A 16,575-nucleotide genomic window follows, 5' to 3' on the forward strand; every position below is an offset into this window, starting at 1 on the left:
TGAGTGCAGCAGAGTGAGAGGGGGTGGGATCACTGGTGGCGAAGGCTCTCTTGAATACTTTTGAAAGCATGCATAGTTTGTATAAATCGAAGATGTCAGTCCAAATAAGGGGGTTACTCACTGCACCTACCCTCGACCATGCGTACCTGAATGGTGAATTCAGGCACGCATGGTTGAGGGTAGGTGCAGCGAGAAGTGCACCCGGCTAAACCCCCGTAGCGGTGTGGGTCGCCGTGCAGTAGCCTATTAAGCCTGTTCTTTAGAAGAATTAGCTAGCTAGGTTGAACCAAAGGTGATAATTATCACACGCAGGTGCCACCCTATGAAAAGAAAGGGGAACTGCTCAATCAAAATCTACGATTGGGGTTAACTCACCAATAACGTATATTCACTTCGGTCCTGATGAAGCGCCAATGATCAGTCTGACCAATTTGAGGCACGAAACATGTCGACCTTTCCTTTTATTAGCTACTAGGTGCCATTATTACCTCAGAAGTAACACTAACCTACGGGTGTTTTACTCTGACAGGGGAATCAGCATTTTAAAACTTTTGAGATAACCCCTAGCCAGTTTTAAGTATGTAGACTCACACTCGCTTCTCACGACCCCACTAGGACACACTCTCACACTCATCAAACAGTGCAATAAAAAGATCTCCGCTAAAGGTACCCTTCGGGGGACACGTAGGGCATTGCAGCGCCGGCCCGACGAGGAGCACCACCCACTGATGAGGCATGACATCCCTAGGGATGTGTGAGGGCAACAAGAGACAATCTTGTTGACTGTCTTCTATTGATTGTCACAGTACCTAGCTACCTGCTTCACTCTTTCCCCTCTTTAGACACGATTAGTGTCATATTAGGAACAGTAACACCCTTATTTGGATTGATATTGTCTTTTGGAGCATGGATAGTCCTAGACCCCCCTTGATGATTTGATATGAAACGAAGATGGCCTGACCTCAAAGGAGTCTGCAAGAGACTTCATATAGATCACCTTACTGCCCAGCTCCCTTAGATTGGTTTGCAGCCCAGGTCACTCATATTGGCTGAAAGCTCTTACTAGATTTACTCACAGCCTGCTCCCTTATATCGACTCATAGCTGAGGTTCTTTAGATTTACTCACAGCCCAGGCCACTCATATTGGCTGAAAGCCCTTACTAGATTTACTCACAGCCCAGGCCACTCATATTGGCTGAAAGCCCTTACTAGATTTACTCACAGCCCAGGTCACTCATATTGGTTATTAGCCCTTACTAGACTAAATCCCTTACATCAGCTAGCAGCCCCTGTCCCTCCAGTTGATGCACAGCACAGGTCTGGTAGGCTGACTCACAGTCCAGGTCACGCAAAGCGACTCACAGCCCTGACCCCTTGGATGGACTCACAACAACTCTGCTGTGCAGCTGGAGGCGAGTGGCTCCTGCCCACTCACCTCCAGCTGCACAGCAGATTGTTCGACGGACCTCACACCCTTCCTATATTTTTAGTCTAGGCTTCACCCTGACGTCCGTGGTTCTTGCTGGCTCTCTACACATGGAACTGTAGCCTGTCCCTGCTTCTCCTTCTGTAGACGCTTTCAGACACTGTCTTTGCTGACACGAGGCTCCTAATGAAACCCTAGGTCAGTCGGTTCATGTTCTCCTGAGGTCTCCTTTAGGACCAGTACTCTGGTTGCATTGTCTCGCTGAGGCTTTCGTGGCTTATCTCCTCTCCTTTCTCCTGCTTTCATCCTGTTGCTAATTTCCTGGGCGTGCTTCTGAGTGCTGGTTACCTCTCGTGTTCACGCTAGCCCCCTTCTGCGTTCCATCACTGGTGATAGCCCATAGTGAGCTCACCTGGTCACCACTGAGCCTTTTGTGCACTCACAGTAGGTTAAAATAGGTTATTGTTGGTTCTCTCTCTCCTGAGCGCTGGAAGGGCCTCCTGTGTCCTCCTAAGTGACAATGACTGCCCTTGAGTTCCTCCGAGCAGTGATGACCCTCTCATTGGTTCCTTCCACAGACCCCTCTACATCTCGCTGTGTTTCTGGACCAGTCTGAGGTGGCGCGAGCGCTGGTGCTGAAAGGCGTAAACCTGGATCTTCAGGACCGGAATGGGAACACGGCACTGCACGTGGCCTGTGAGGAGCAGCACCTGAACTGTGCCCAGATACTGTTGCAGGACAAGGACCTCCCAGAGTCCCACAGGAGTGCACAGCCCAGACAGTGGCAGGATCTGCAGCTCCAGAACTGGCAAGGTGAATAATAGACCCCAGGAACCGGGGCTCTGATCCGCTGAGTGCGAGAGAATCTTCCATTTAGCGATTGATTGTTTCATAGTGTGTTTTAATGCATATGAGAGACTTCACTGGTGTTTGTGCATGAGGCCTGTGAAACAAGCAGTATGTGGCATTAGCAGGCCCAAGGTAACCAATCCTTACAAACTTCTAAGAAGAGTCCTAGCTGGGGCACAGAGAAAACATGCTTCACTTTGTGCTTGTGAACTCAAATGTGCATGCAGCACATGTCTGTTGATGTTTGGCTAAAAACCCATGAGAGAGCGGAACCTCATTGTGTGAGCATGTGATGTGAAAGTGTTTCATTTCTGTACAGTGTGGTTTGTTTCCCAGAACTGTGCATCTTGTGTTATAGCTGGGTTGTAATTGCGTGTGCTGGCTTTGCAGAAGAAGCAAGAAATGTGGAACAGCTATGGGGGCACAATAGACTCCGGCTTTGGCAAACTTTCTCATAAGTAATCTTGAATGAGGATGCATTGACAAAGAACATCAATTATTTTACTTAGTTTATTTTGGGCTTTTACACAGCTTTCCATGTGCCTTTTGGCTTCCTCAGAGATTTTCACATGCAGGCTAGGAGATAATACTGGCACAAAGGGAGCCATGAATGTGCATGTTTTGCGTGGTGTGTCATTTAGAGTACCAGACGAGTTAGAGAGTCTTCTTTGGTACACACACTGGAGACAACCGCTCCAAACGATGCAACCTTGAGGATACAAAGAGATACCGTTTGCAATCCAGAATGTAGCAAAGAGACTGGTGTTTTGGTTGAAGGTGGCCTGCCATCAGTTCCTGGCCTCGTCAGCAACCAACCCCTCCTCCTGGGGTGTCTAGCCCAGCCATACGGAGGATGCATGGAGAAGTCCGGGATGTTTTTACCCTGAAGAGGCCTGGAATCGCCTAGCTCCAGAACCACTGTCCTGTTCCCACTCCATGACCTCCTCCCGAGCCCCATTCATCCTTTTCTAACCCTAGCTGTTTAACTGAGATATATTCTTTCTACGGTTTGTAATTACACACTCACCATTTGGTAACTTTATCGCCATCCATGTGAAGGGAGCGGGGTAGCTCCATTCTTGCTCAGATTTAAAACACAACTGCTTATATGATGCCTGCCCTGTGAGTTGCTCTGTGTCACTCTAATCACCATGCTGTTGCTCTGTTACATCCGTGCCAAAACAGTGCCTGTGCCGAGAGCCGGGCCAGAGTTTACAAGAGTTACCAGGAGAAGGAGCACTCCTCATGTGCTCAGCTTGTATGTTGCTGGCTGCTTCACCCGGCGCATGGGTACAAGGTGCGTCTGGCATGAAAGAAGGTGACAGGACTGCACTGTGCAGTGCCAGGCAAAAGATGTTGAACTTGGGCTTCTTCTTCTCTCGCCAAATACACTCCATGATTTCCAGAAAAGGACCATGGCCAAGCCTTAATTTCTGCCTTTTCCAAGATGGCGTCCTTTCCATAGAATGCGGTCTGAGGGTTCCAGTCCAGGACGGAGTAGCTTTTGTTCCTGTAGTTTAGGTTCCCAGTTGAATCATACCTAAGGACACGTGTTGAAGTGATGTGTGTATTCAACACAGTTTCCCTTATTTTTAGCCAAATTATTCACCCCTTGGCACCTTATTTGCTCTGGATTTTTGCCTCTAATAGTTGCCAAGGGGGTTTTGGCTTTTTACCCTTTGTGTTTTCCCCTCCTATGTGAAACCCTCCTAAGGAGACACAAACGCCTTTCATGTATACTGTTCTGTACAGCGTGGCACGGTGACTGCTGTAAGTAGATTTCCTTTATTCTGGCAGTCAAGGAGTCTCAAGAGACCTCCTCAGCATCCCGGCCATGACATGCTCTTGCGAGGACTCCATTCAGGATCTTAGCAGAGACTGAACTTTGCCTCCAGGCTTTGGGCCTCCATTGCTCCTGGGTGGATTGAACCTGGACCCACCTAACAGCCAGATGACCTCTCTGATCCGATTCCTATGAAAACTGAACGAGATGTCGCCTTTTAGATTTCCTGTGTTGGTGCACAGAATAATCAGGATCACAGATTGGATGTCCAAGTACAGCTGTTCTTGCGGTGGGTTGGACAGTGGCCACCAATGGCTGCCCTCTGTCACTTGAAGAATACACACAGCCCTACTTGGAGGAGCTGAAACGTGTCTTCAGTTGGCTGCCCCCTGTCGCTTCTGAATAATACTCACTGCCCTCCTTGGAGGGGTTTACACATGCCTTCAGTGGGCTGCCCTCTGTCACTTCTGAAGAATGCACACTGCCCTCCTTGGAGGGGGTTTACACGTGCTTTCAGTGGGCTGCCCTCTGTCACTTCTTAAGAATGCACACTGCCATCCTTGGATGGGTTTACACATGTCTTCAGGGGGCTGCCATCTATTGCTTCTGGTGAAAGCCACTCGGCTACACTCTTTGTGGGGCCTTTAACAAGGGCTGCAATGGTCTAGGTCTTGTGATGCTGCTGCTATACGAACCACACTGGTCCACGCCTTGCATCACTGGTCCCTTGTTGTTGCTTCCCGTACTCTTGGCTTAACAGGACTGCAACGACCTCATAGGATAAGATATTTTGCAATAGGTATGGGCATGGAAGTGGGTGATACACAGTATACAACACAGTACCAAGCGCGGGACAGTGGGTGTGGCAGAGTGTTTACAAAGTGGACGATAACTGTATGATAACCATGACAGACTCTGGTTAATAGGTACTGTGGCATTTCTCATGGTGTCAGCATGTCACTGAGCTGCTCTCTGGGCTCCCCGTCCACAAAGTGCTTCTGTGTCTTATGTGGGGTAATAAGGTACATGAATGTCAACACAGTACAGCACAATACAATGCAGGACAGTATCGTTCAATTTGGTACAATGCAGTAGAATGTGTGCAATACAGTACAATACGGTACAATACGGTACAATACAGTGTAATATGGTACAATACAGTACAATACAGTGCAATACGGTAGAATACAGTAAAAGACGGTACAATACGGTATAATATGGAACAGTGCGGTCCAATACAGTACAATACGGTACAATACAGTAAAAGACGGTCCAATACGGTATAATATGGATCAGTGCGGTCCAATATAGTCCAATACGGTACAATACAGTATAAAACGGTACAGTACAGTATAATACGGTACAATACTTCAGTTATCCAGGCTAACCCTGTGAATAGATGTCCTCCGAGAACTGCCCTGGAGTGCGGACACGTCGTGTCATGCACGAGACACAGGTCCTGAACCCTTTAAGGAGAGCCAGGATTGGGCCTTCAGGCGAGCGCGACAGTCTCACTGCATTTGAAGTTGAAAAGGCTCTCATCCGACGGCGATCTTAGGGTCCAAGTGGGATTGGGACCACTTTAGCTGGTGGGGCCTTTTGAATGCCTTCTGGGGGTTCTGGTTCCATAGGAACTCAGAGAGGCGATGATTGGGCTACAAAGGTGAAATGTTTGCAGTGTGCGTTGAAGATGTTTTGTGTAGGGATGACTTTGTTGAAGGATTTGGGAGCATTTAGTTAGGTGTCTGATTTTAATGCCCATTGCTCGATCCTTTTCCATGTTTCTACCGAAGGCAGCTCTGCTTTGATGTCCTTATAAATCCCACAGACAGCATTTTTCATGTGGCAAAGGTAGGGACGACCCTTCAGGCACTTCTCTGGTACGGCAGGTGCAAACAGGGACACTGTGCCCTATCACAAGTAATGTGCTTCCCCCAGGCAGGTGCAAACAGGGAGACTGTGTCCTATGACAAGTAATGCGCTGCCCCCAGGCAGGTGCAAACAGAGACACTGTGCCCTATGATAAGTAATGCCCTGCCCCCAGGCAGGTGCAAACAGGGACACTGTGCCCTATGACAAGTAATGCCCTGCCCCCAGGCAGGTGCAAACAGGGAGAGTGCGCCCTATGAGAAGTAATGCGCTGCCCCCAGGCAGGTGCAAACAGGGAGAGTGCGCCCTATGAGAAGTAATGCGCTGCCCCCAGGCAGGTGCAAACAGGGAGAGTGCGCCCTATGACAAGTAATGCGCTGCCCCCAGGCAGGTGCAAACAGGGAGAGTGTGTGTTGGAAAGGCGTCCGCCGGAAGGGGGGTTCGAACACGTCTTGCCCACCCCTTTGACCCACCTCTCCCAAGTAAACCGAACCAGGCGCGCACACCCTGAGCTGCACTGTGAACAGAGGGACACCACACGTATTCTTTGTAGGACGATAAGTTCTTTTATCGATGATTTCAGGGATCTTTATGACCCAAAAGGCAAATAGTACAGCAGTGGCACAACGTACCACAATTCAGTCGTGGGAAATGGGGGTAGCGGGACAGTCTTTCAAGATAGTGTCTCTGCGAAATACCCTGCGGCAGCTCACAATCCTCGAGCTGGAGGGTGTCGTGTCTCTGGCCGATCTCTTATCGAGTCGTCCTCAAGGGGAGCGCCGCGAGTCTCTCAGCAGGCACAGGTGGTCGGAGTTCAGGAGCCGCGATTCCGTCAGCAGGCTCAGATGGTTCAATGCTGGGGGCCGCGAGTCGCTCAGCAGGCCTAGATGGTTCAATGCTGGGGGCCGCGAGTCGCTCAGCAGGCCTAGGTGGTTCAGTGCTTCGGGAGCCGCGACCGCGTCCGCAGGGCTCAGATGGTTCAATAGCAAGAGGCCGCGAGTCGCTCAGCAGGCCCAGGTGACTTCAGCGTTCAGGAGCCGCGACAGCGTCAGCAGGCTCAGATGGTTCCAGGTCTTCTCTGTCCTTGTTCCTCCGGCACCCCTTGTTATACTCCGCTGGTTCTTTGAAGTCCGGAGTGCTCGCAGAGGGGGGACTGGCATGACGGAGGGGGGTTCGGCGGGATTTCCTGCCGCTCACTTCTTGGTCTTTTCAGGTGGGTCTGGGAGGGACCCCAGACGCTCGGTAGGGGAGGCGCCTGCTCCCCAGGGGCCTGGTGGCCGATTGAGTCCTCCCGGGGAAGGCGACCCGAGGTGTGACTGGGCTGGCGCCTCTGGGTCTGGCTCGAGGGTTCCCGCTCCCTCGGTTGGGCATGCGTGGTAGGGTGTTGAGTCTGTCAGGTCTCTGGCCGGCCCGTGGATCGGGGGTGGCTGGGGCGGCCGGAGTCGGGGATGTCGGGTCTTGAGGGTGGTTGCAGGTTGGCGGGATGATGGAGAGGGCCATGCCGTGAGGCCGGTCTCACACGCGTCCCCCCCAGCTGAAAGGCGTGGAGAACTACCCATCCACTGGGGGGTTCTCCTCGCCGAAGCGGAAGAACCGGGACAGGCCGTCGGCGTTGGCATGATCCGTCCCGGGGCGATGTTCGACAGTGAAGTCCATCCCTTGGAGAGAGATGGACCATCGTAGTAGCTTGGGGTTCTCCCCCCTCATCCGCATTAGCCACTGCAAGGGCCGGTGGTCCGTCTGTACTCGAAAATGGGTTCCGAACAAGTAGGGCCGCAGTTTCTTGAGGGCCCAGACTACGGCAAAGGCCTCTCGCTCTATAGTGCTCCAACGCTGCTCTCTCGGCAGCAGCCTTCGGCTGATGAAGGCTATGGGCTGATCAATGCCCTTGTCGTCGAACTGCGAGAGCACGGCCCTGATGCCATGTTCGGATGCATCGGTCTGGACCACGAACTCTCGGGAGTAGTCGGGGGCCTTGAGTACGGGAGCGGTGCACATGGCGGTTTTCAAGGCGTCGAACGCCTGCTGGCACTGGGGGGTCCACTGCACCTTCTGCGGAAGTTTTTTGGAGGTCAACTCTGTGAAGGGCCCTGCGATACTACCATAATTTTTAATGAACCTCCGGTAGTACCCCATAAGGCCCAGGAGGGCCCGAACCTCTGTCTGCGTGGTGGGGGGCTCCCAGGACTTGATGGCATCGATCTTCGGCTGGAGAGGGGCGACCTGGCCGCTGCCCACCTGATGCCCCAGGTAGACCACGGAGCCTTGTCCGAGCTGGCATTTGCTGGCTTTCACTGTCAGGTCCGCTTGGCGCAGGGCCATCAGTACTTGTCGGAGGTGCTGGAGATGCTCGTGCCATTGAGAGCTGAATACGGCGATGTCGTCAAGGTACGCTGCGCTGAACTCCTCGAGTCCGGCCAGGACCTTGTTCACCAACAGCTGGAACGTGGCTGGGGCGTTTTTCATCCCGAACGGCATGACCCTGAAGCGGTAGTGGCCATCTGGCGTGGAGAAGGCAGAGCGCTCTCTCGCCCCTTCCGTGAGAGCGATCTGCCAGTACCCGCAGGTCAGGTCGAAAGTGCTGAGGAACTGGGCGGCCCCCAGGCGGTCGATGAGCTCGTCGGCTCGGGGAATAGGGTGAGAGTCTGCGCGGGTGACCGCATTGAGCCCCCGATAGTCTACACAGAATCTTAGTTCGGGGGCGACCCCTGGGGAGGCAGCCTTCGGGACAAGAACCACCGGGCTGGCCCAGGGGCTGTCGGAGGGCTCGATGACCCCCAGGTTGAGCATTTTCTGTACCTCGGTCTTGATGCAGGTGCGGACCCGGTCAGGCACCCGGTAGGCTCTGTGTCTCACAGGAGGGCAGTCGCCGGTGTCTACGTCGTGGACACACCAGTCGGTCACCCTTGGAATGAGGGAGAAAAGGTCTGCGAATTGTCCGAGCAGCTGGCGGCAGTCGTCGGCCTGCTGGGGAGTGAGGGTGTCCGACAGTTTCACACCCTCCACGGAACCGTCCAGTTCTTTTGTGTACAGGAGATCGGGCAGGGGTTCAGTGTCCTCTTCTGCCCCCTCATCGGTGGCCAGTAGCAAACTCAGTTCTGTCCTTACGAAGTGGGGCTTGAGACGGTTTACGTGGAGGACCCGGAGGGGGTTCCGTGGGGATTGTACGTCGACCAGATATGTGACCTGGCTCTTCCGCTCGACCACCTTGAATGGACCAGTCCATTTGTCTTGTAGGGCGCAGGGTCTCACCGGAGCCATGACCCAAACCTGCTGGCCCGGCTGGAACTCGACCAAGGTTGCGTTCTGGTCATACCAGCGCTTCATTTCTTCTTGGCTGGCCTCGAGGTTAGCCTCTGCAAGTTCCCTAAACTTCCTCGTCTGGTTGCGGAGCGCCAGGATGTAGCGGAACACATCTGGGGGTGTTCCCCGAGGGCTTGTCTCCCAGCCCTCTTTGACCAGGCTTAGGGGCCCCCGAACGGGATGTCCGTACAGCAGTTCGAAGGGGCTGAACCCCAGAGACTTTTGGGGAACCTCCCGGTACGCGAACAGGAGGCAAGGGAGGAGGACGTCCCATTTCCGGCGCAGGGGCTCTTCGAGGCCCAGGATCATTCCCTTCAGAGTTCGGTTGAAGCGTTCCACCAGGCCGTTGCCCTGGGGGTGGTAGGGGGTCGTGAATTTATACGTGACTCCGCACTGCTGCCACAGGGACTTCATGTAGCGGGATATAAAGTTCGTGCCGCGATCACTCACAACCTCGCGGGGAAATCCGACCCGGGAGAAGATCCCCATGAGAGCCCGGCCCACCACGGGAGCCGTCACGGTGCGGAGGGGGATGGCCTCGGGGTAGCGGGTGGCATGGTCCACCAGGACGAGGATGAATCTGTGGCCCTGGGCGGTCTTCGGATCCAGGGGTCCCACGATGTCGATGCCGACCCGCTCGAACGGGGTACTTACAACGGGGAACGGTTGTAAGGGAGCTTTGCGTTTTCCGCCACTCTTCCCACTGCCCTGGCACGTGAGGCAGGACTTGCAGTGTGTTTCTACATTCGCTCGCATCTTGGGCCAATAGAAGTGGGTCACCAATCGCTGGTATGTCTTGTCTTGGCCTAAGTGTCCTGCCAAGGGTACATCGTGGGCCAGGCCCAGGAGGAGGCTCCGGAACCGCAGGGGTACCACCAGTACTCGTGCTGCGCCTAGCTCGGCGGACTTTTGCTCACTGTAGAGGAGGCCATTGTCCCAATAAACCCAATGGGTTCCGGTTTGATCACCGGCGACCTGGGCTTCGGCTTGTTTTCTAAGTCCCTCGAGGGAGGGGCAAGTGGTCTGTTCCTGGCAGAACTCTTCACGGGAGGGCCCCCCTTCGCAGTGCCACTGGGCCAACTCGGGCAGTTCCTCGGGTTCCATCGGGGCCTCTGGGGCGGAAGGTTCCGGTCCTTCCCCTGGGTTAGTGTCTCCTACTTCCTCGGAAGGAGGGTTGTCTGCTTCTGGTAGGGGGTCCCTGTTCTCGGGGAAAGTGTTCGGTAAGAGGGCTTCACCGCCCTTGGAGGGGGCCACTCGTGCGGTCATGGAGCGCGTGGTGGCGCAGACCCACTCCGGTAGGCCCATCATCTCTAGGTGGGCTCTTCGTTCCACCTGCCCCCACGGGGAATTTTCCAGGTCGTTGCCCAGGAGGCAGTCTACGGGCTGCGAGGTCCGGACCGCTACCTTCAGTTCTCCGGAGACCCCTCCCCACTCGAAGGGCACCAGGGCCATCTGGCAGAGGCTCTCAGAATTGTCGGAGGATACGACCAGGCAGAGGGCCCCGGCTAGGATCTGGTCTTCGGCAATTAGGCTGCGGTGGACCGCGGTGACACTCGCCCCGGTGTCGCGAAGGCCCTCGACCCGGTGGCCGTTGATAGTCACCTGCTGTCGGTATTTCTCTGTGTTGGCGGGCAAGGGTGTCCCGGGGACCATTTCTCGATCCCCAAGGGAGACGAGGGCCATGGCCGCCAGCTCCCATTCCTCGGAGTCTTCCATTTCTTCCCCCAGAGCCACGGAGGCCATCTGCCGGGTCGTGGGGTTGGTCGTTGTGGTTCGCTGATACTGGGGACACTGGGGGTCATTGGCGAAGTGTCCGGGCTGCTGGCAGCGGAAGCAGGTGATCCTAGCTCGTGGACCTGGTCGTCCTGGGGCTCCGGTGCTGGGTGGAGACTGGGCCGAACCCGCCGTTGGTGGGCTGCTGGGGGGGCTGGTGGAGGACCCCCCGGCAAAGTCTCTTGGTCGGCCGTGGTTCCCTCCGCCCCTCTGGCGTGGGGGACCCTGACTGTTGCGGCCGTAGTCCCCCACGGGGCCCCGGGTGGCCCGGGTGTTCACCCAACGATCAGCCTCAGCGGCCAGCTTCCGAGGGTCGGTGAGTTTACTGTCTAGGAGATGCTGGCGCAGTTCTATAAAGCAATTGGCCGCTAAATGTTCCCAGGCGATCAGATCGAACAGTTCTTCGAAGGTGGAGACCTTGCTGCCCTTGATCCACCCGTCCAGAGCTCGGCTGTAAAAGTTCACGTATTCGACCCACGTGGTGCCCGGTATCTTTTTGCAATCTCGGAACCGTTGTCGGTACATTTCGGGGGTGAGTCCGTACCGGCCCACGAGGGCTTCCTTCATGTGGCTGTAGGAGTTCATGACCGCGGAGGGCAGATCGAGCAGAGTGTCTCTTCCTTCGCTTAAGAACCGGCCCCATAGGCCAGCCCCCCAATCCTTCTGCGGGACTCGGTGAGAGGTCATGGCGACTTCGTAGGCTTTAAACCACTGCTGGATATCATCGTTCTTATAATACTCCTTGACCACATCCTTGGGGATGTGGACTTTGGTTTCCCCGGCGGGAGCGGGCTGGGGATTCCCGGGCGGCTGTGACTTTTCGTGTCTAGCCCGCCACTCAATTTCCTTCAGGCCGCGTTCATGTTCTAGCTGGAGTTTCTTTTCGTCGTGCTCCCTTTGGAGTCTCTTCTCTTCGAGTTCCCCTTGTAGCCGTAACTGCTCGACGGCTAACTTCTTCTCTGCCAGTTTTATCTCTCCCTCGATTTTTAGTTTTGCCAGTTCCAGTTCGTGGTTGTGGCTTCTCTCTCGGTCCGCTAGTTCCTCGGCGGACAGGTTCCCCTCTGGCCCGTTGTTTCTCGCCGGGGTGCTTGTTTGTTCATGGGTAGAGTCTCTTTCCGTTTGGGTCGGGGGCGCCCCCGTCTCGACCCAGGCTTTCAGTACTTTCTGGTAGTCTTCCTTTGTGCTCAGTCCGGTGGTAGCGATGCCAAGGTCTTTGCAAAACTGTTTCAGTTCTCTATGCGTGTAATAGTCCAATTAATCTTCTCGGAACGGTGAGCTTATTTCGGTACCTGTGGCACCCAGGGAGGTTTCTCCTTCCATTTCTGTTTGGTAGTGCGTCAGTCGTTTACTGCACGCTCTCCTTCGGTGTCGGCTCGGATCCCGTCGTCTGCCACCAAATGTTGGAAAGGCGTCCGCCGGAAGGGGGGTTCGAACACGTCTTGCCCACCCCTTTGACCCACCTCTCCCAAGTAAGCCGAACCAGGCGCGCACACCCTGAGCTGCACTGTGAACAGAGGGACACCACACGTATTCTTTGTAGGACGATAAGTTCTTTTATCGATGATTTCAGGGATCTTTATGACCCAAAAGGCAAATAGTACAGCAGTGGCACAACGTACCACAATTCAGTCGTGGGGAATGGGGGTAGCGGGACAGTCTTTCAAGATAGTGTCTCTGCGAAATACCCTGCGGCAGCTCACAATCCTCGAGCTGGAGGGTGTCGTGTCTCTGGCCGATCTCTTATCGAGTCGTCCTCAAGGGGAGCGCCGCGAGTCTCTCAGTAGGCACAGGTGGTCGGAGTTCAGGAGCCGCGATTCCGTCAGCAGGCTCAGATGGTTCAATGCTGGGGGCCGCGAGTCGCTCAGCAGGCCTAGATGGTTCAATGCTGGGGGCCGCGAGTCGCTCAGCAGGCCTAGGTGGTTCAGTGCTTCGGGAGCCGCGACCGCGTCCGCAGGGCTCAGATGGTTCAATAGCAAGAGGCCGCGAGTCGCTCAGCAGGCCCAGGTGACTTCAGCGTTCAGGAGCCGCGACAGCGTCAGCAGGCTCAGATGGTTCCAGGTCTTCTCTGTCCTTGTTCCTCCGGCACCCCTTGTTATACTCCGCTGGTTCTTTGAAGTCCGGAGTGCTCGCAGAGGGGGGACTGGCAAGATGGAGGGGGGTTCGGCGGGATTTCCTGCCGCTCACTTCTTGGTCTTTTCAGGTGGGTCTGGGAGGGACCCCAGACGCTCGGTAGGGGAGGCGCCTGCTCCCCAGGGGCCTGGTGGCCGATTGAGTCCTCCCGGGGAAGGCGACCCGAGGTGTGACTGGGCTGGCGCCTCTGGGTCTGGCTCGAGGGTTCCCGCTCCCTCGGTTGGGCATGCGTGGTAGGGTGTTGAGTCTGTCAGGTCTCTGGCCGGCCCGTGGATCGGGGGTGGCTGGGGCGGCCGGAGTCGGGGATGTCGGGTCTTGAGGGTGGTTGCAGGTTGGCGGGATGATGGAGAGGGCCACGCCGTGAGGCCGGTCTCACAGTGTGCCCTATGACAAGTAATGCCGTGCCCCCAGGCAGGTGCAAACAGGGACACTGTGCCCTATGACAAGTAATGCGCTGTCCCCAGGCAGGTGCAAACAGGGAGAGTGTGCCCTATGAGAAGTAATACGCTGCCCCCAGGCAGGTGCAAACAGGGAGAGTGCGCCCTATGACAAGTAATGCGCTGCCCCCAGGCAGGTGCAAACAGGGACACTGTGCCCTATGACAAGTAATGCGCTGCCCCAGGCAGGTGCAAACAGTGAGAGTGCGCCCTATGACAAGTAATGCGCTGCCCCCAGGCAGGTGCAAACAGGGAGAGTGCACCCTATGTCAAGTAATGCGCTGCCCCCAGGCAGGTGCAAACAGGGACACTGCGCCCTATGACAAGTAATGGGCTGCCCCCGGCAGGTGCAAACAGGGACACTGTGCCCTATGACAAGTAATGCGCTGCCCCCAGGCAGGTGCAAACAGGGAGAGTGTGCCCTATGAGAAGTAATGCGCTGCCCCCAGGCAGGTGCAAACAGGGAGAGTGTGCCCTATGACAAGTAATGCGCTGCCCCCAGGCAGGTGCAAACAGGGACACTGTGCCCTATGACAAGTAATGCGCTGCCCCCAGGCAGGTGCAAACAGTGAGAGTGCGCCCTATGACAAGTAATGCGCTGCCCCGCTGCCCCCAGGCAGGTGCAAACAGGGAGAGTGCACCCTATGACAAGTAATGCGCTGCCCCCAGGCAGGTGCAAACAGGGACACTGCACCCTATGACAAGTAATGCGCTGCACCAGGCAGGTGCAAACAGGGACACTGTGCCCTATGACCAGTAATGCGCTGCCCCCAGGCAGGTGCAAACAGGGAGAGTGCGCCATATGACAAGTAATGCGCTGCCCCCAGGCAGGTGCAAACAGGGAGAGTGCGCCCTATGACAAGTAATGCGCTGCCCCCAGGCAGGTGCAAACAGGGAGAGTGTGCCCTATGACAAGTAATGCGCTGCCCCCAGGCAGGTGCAAACAGGGAGAGTGCGCCCTATGACAAGTAATGCGCTGCCCCCAGGCAGGTGCAAACAGGGAGAGTGCGCCCTATGACAAGTAATGCGCTGCCCCCAGGCAGGTGCAAACAGGGAGAGTGTGCCCTATGACAAGTAATGCGCTGCCCCCAGGCAGGTGCAAACAGGGAGAGTGTGCCCTATGAGAAGTAATGCGCAGCCCCCAGGCAGGTGCAAACAGGGAGAGTGTGCCCTATGAGAAGTAATGCGCTGCCCCCAGGCAGGTGCAAACAGGGACACTGCGCCCTATGACAAGTAATGCGCTGCCCCCGGCAGGTGCAAACAGGGACACTGTGCCCTATGACAAGTAATGCGCTGCCCCCAGGCAGGTGCAAACAGGGAGAGTGTGCCCTATGAGAAGTAATGCGCTGCCCCCAGGCAGGTGCAAACAGGGAGAGTGCGCCCTATGACAAGTAATGCGCTGCCCCCAGGCAGGTGCAAACAGGGACACTGTGCCCTATGACAAGTAATGCGCTGCCCCAGGCAGGTGCAAACAGTGAGAGTGCGCCCTATGACAAGTAATGCGCTGCCCCCAGGCAGGTGCAAACAGGGAGAGTGCACCCTATGACAAGTAATGCGCTGCCCCCAGGCAGGTGCAAACAGGGACACTGCGCCCTATGACAAGTAATGCGCTGCCCCCGGCAGGTGCAAACCGGGAGAGTGCGCCCTATGACAAGTAAGGCGCTGCACCAGGCAGGTGCAAACAGGGACACTGTGCCCTATGACCAGTAATGCGCTGCCTCCAGGCAATTGCAAACAGGGAGAGTGCGCCCTATGACAAGTAATGCGCTGCCCCCAGGCAGGTGCAAACAGGGAGAGTGCGCCCTATGACAAGTAATGCGCTGCCCCCAGGCAGGTGCAAACAGGGAGAGTGCGCCCTATGACAAGTAATGCGCTGCCCTGTTAGAAAAGGTTGATGGACCGGGAGGGCCGGCCGGGGTCAGGAGGAGAGGTCTCCGGGGAGAGCCGTCTCCAGCGATCGTACAGACAAGTAACTTCCCCCCCACAGACAGATATCACACACGGATAAGGTTCAGTGTTCTTTATAAGCACTTATTTAAGGTACGGTTAAACGGTACAAGGAGGTCTGGACTCAGGGGTCCACTCGATTAGAGTCTCGCAAGGTAGGGAAGGGGGTAGCGGGACAGTCTATTTACCAATCAGGTAGTTCGGATGAGATGATGATGAGCTCACAATCCTCGAGCTTGGTGGTTAGGTGGTATGGGCCGCGGCAGCGCCAGCAGGTCCCGGTGTGGATGGTCGATACAACGGGCCGCGGCAGCGCCAGCAGGTCCCCGGAAGATATACGGTCCGCGGCAGCGCCAGCAGGTCCCGGTGAGGATGGTCGTTACAACGGGCCGCGGCAGCGCCAGCAGGTCCCAGGAAGGTGACTGTTGCAGAAGGCCGCGGCAGCGCCAGCAGGTCCCGGTGAGGATGGTCGTTACAACGGGCCGCGGCAGCGCCAGCAGGTCCCAGGAAGATGAAGGTTGCAGAAGGCCGCGGCAGCGCCAGCAGGCAGGACGATGGTTCACAAGAGCGGGCTACGGCAGCGCCAGTAGACCGTCAGGGTTGAGTTCACTCGGTGTCTCTCGACTCCAGGATACAACTGCCTTCCTGCTCCGGAGCTGCCTCAGTTATAGGGCTGGTGCCCTTTGATGTCCGGACCCTCGCACTTGGAGGTCGGAGGGTCCGGGATGAAGGTGTCCAGACACCCAGCAGGGGGTGGAGCCAGTGCCTGGGGGAGCTGGGGGCGATCGGCACCTGGCGGGGGAGAGCCCTTGACACTTCGTTCTCCCATTGACCTGCCAAGTGGTCCGCTCACCTCCTGGGTGGATGGTGGTGCCGGGATGTCGGGGCCGGCCAGGCCCGGGGTTAGGGTCGAGGGAAGGCCATGCGGCCGCGTGGTGCAGGGCCCAAGATGGCGGCTTGACCCGGCCGGGAAAGCCGGTGGGGCTGGACCCCGTGATGAGTAGGGGTCCGAGGGCAGAGGGTCCGTCGGGAGACGGAGAACAGGTGCTTGTTGCGG

At 56.1% G+C, this 16,575-nt stretch overlaps 1 protein-coding gene across 1 annotated transcript in view; it reads left to right on the forward strand.

Annotated features, from left to right (window-relative positions):
- Positions 1 to 16,575, forward strand: part of NFKBIE (NFKB inhibitor epsilon) — a 297,463-nt gene that overhangs the window by 201,340 nt on the left and 79,548 nt on the right. The window contains exon 3 of the mRNA XM_085610189.1: positions 2,006 to 2,240. Within this exon, the coding sequence (XP_085466315.1) occupies positions 2,006 to 2,240 (235 nt within the window). The remainder of the gene's footprint in view (positions 1 to 2,005; positions 2,241 to 16,575) is intronic.

The sequence above is a fragment of the Triturus cristatus genome, chromosome 6, assembly GCF_964204655.1.
Source record: "Triturus cristatus chromosome 6, aTriCri1.1, whole genome shotgun sequence".
Classification (NCBI taxonomy): Eukaryota; Metazoa; Chordata; class Amphibia; order Caudata; family Salamandridae; genus Triturus; species Triturus cristatus.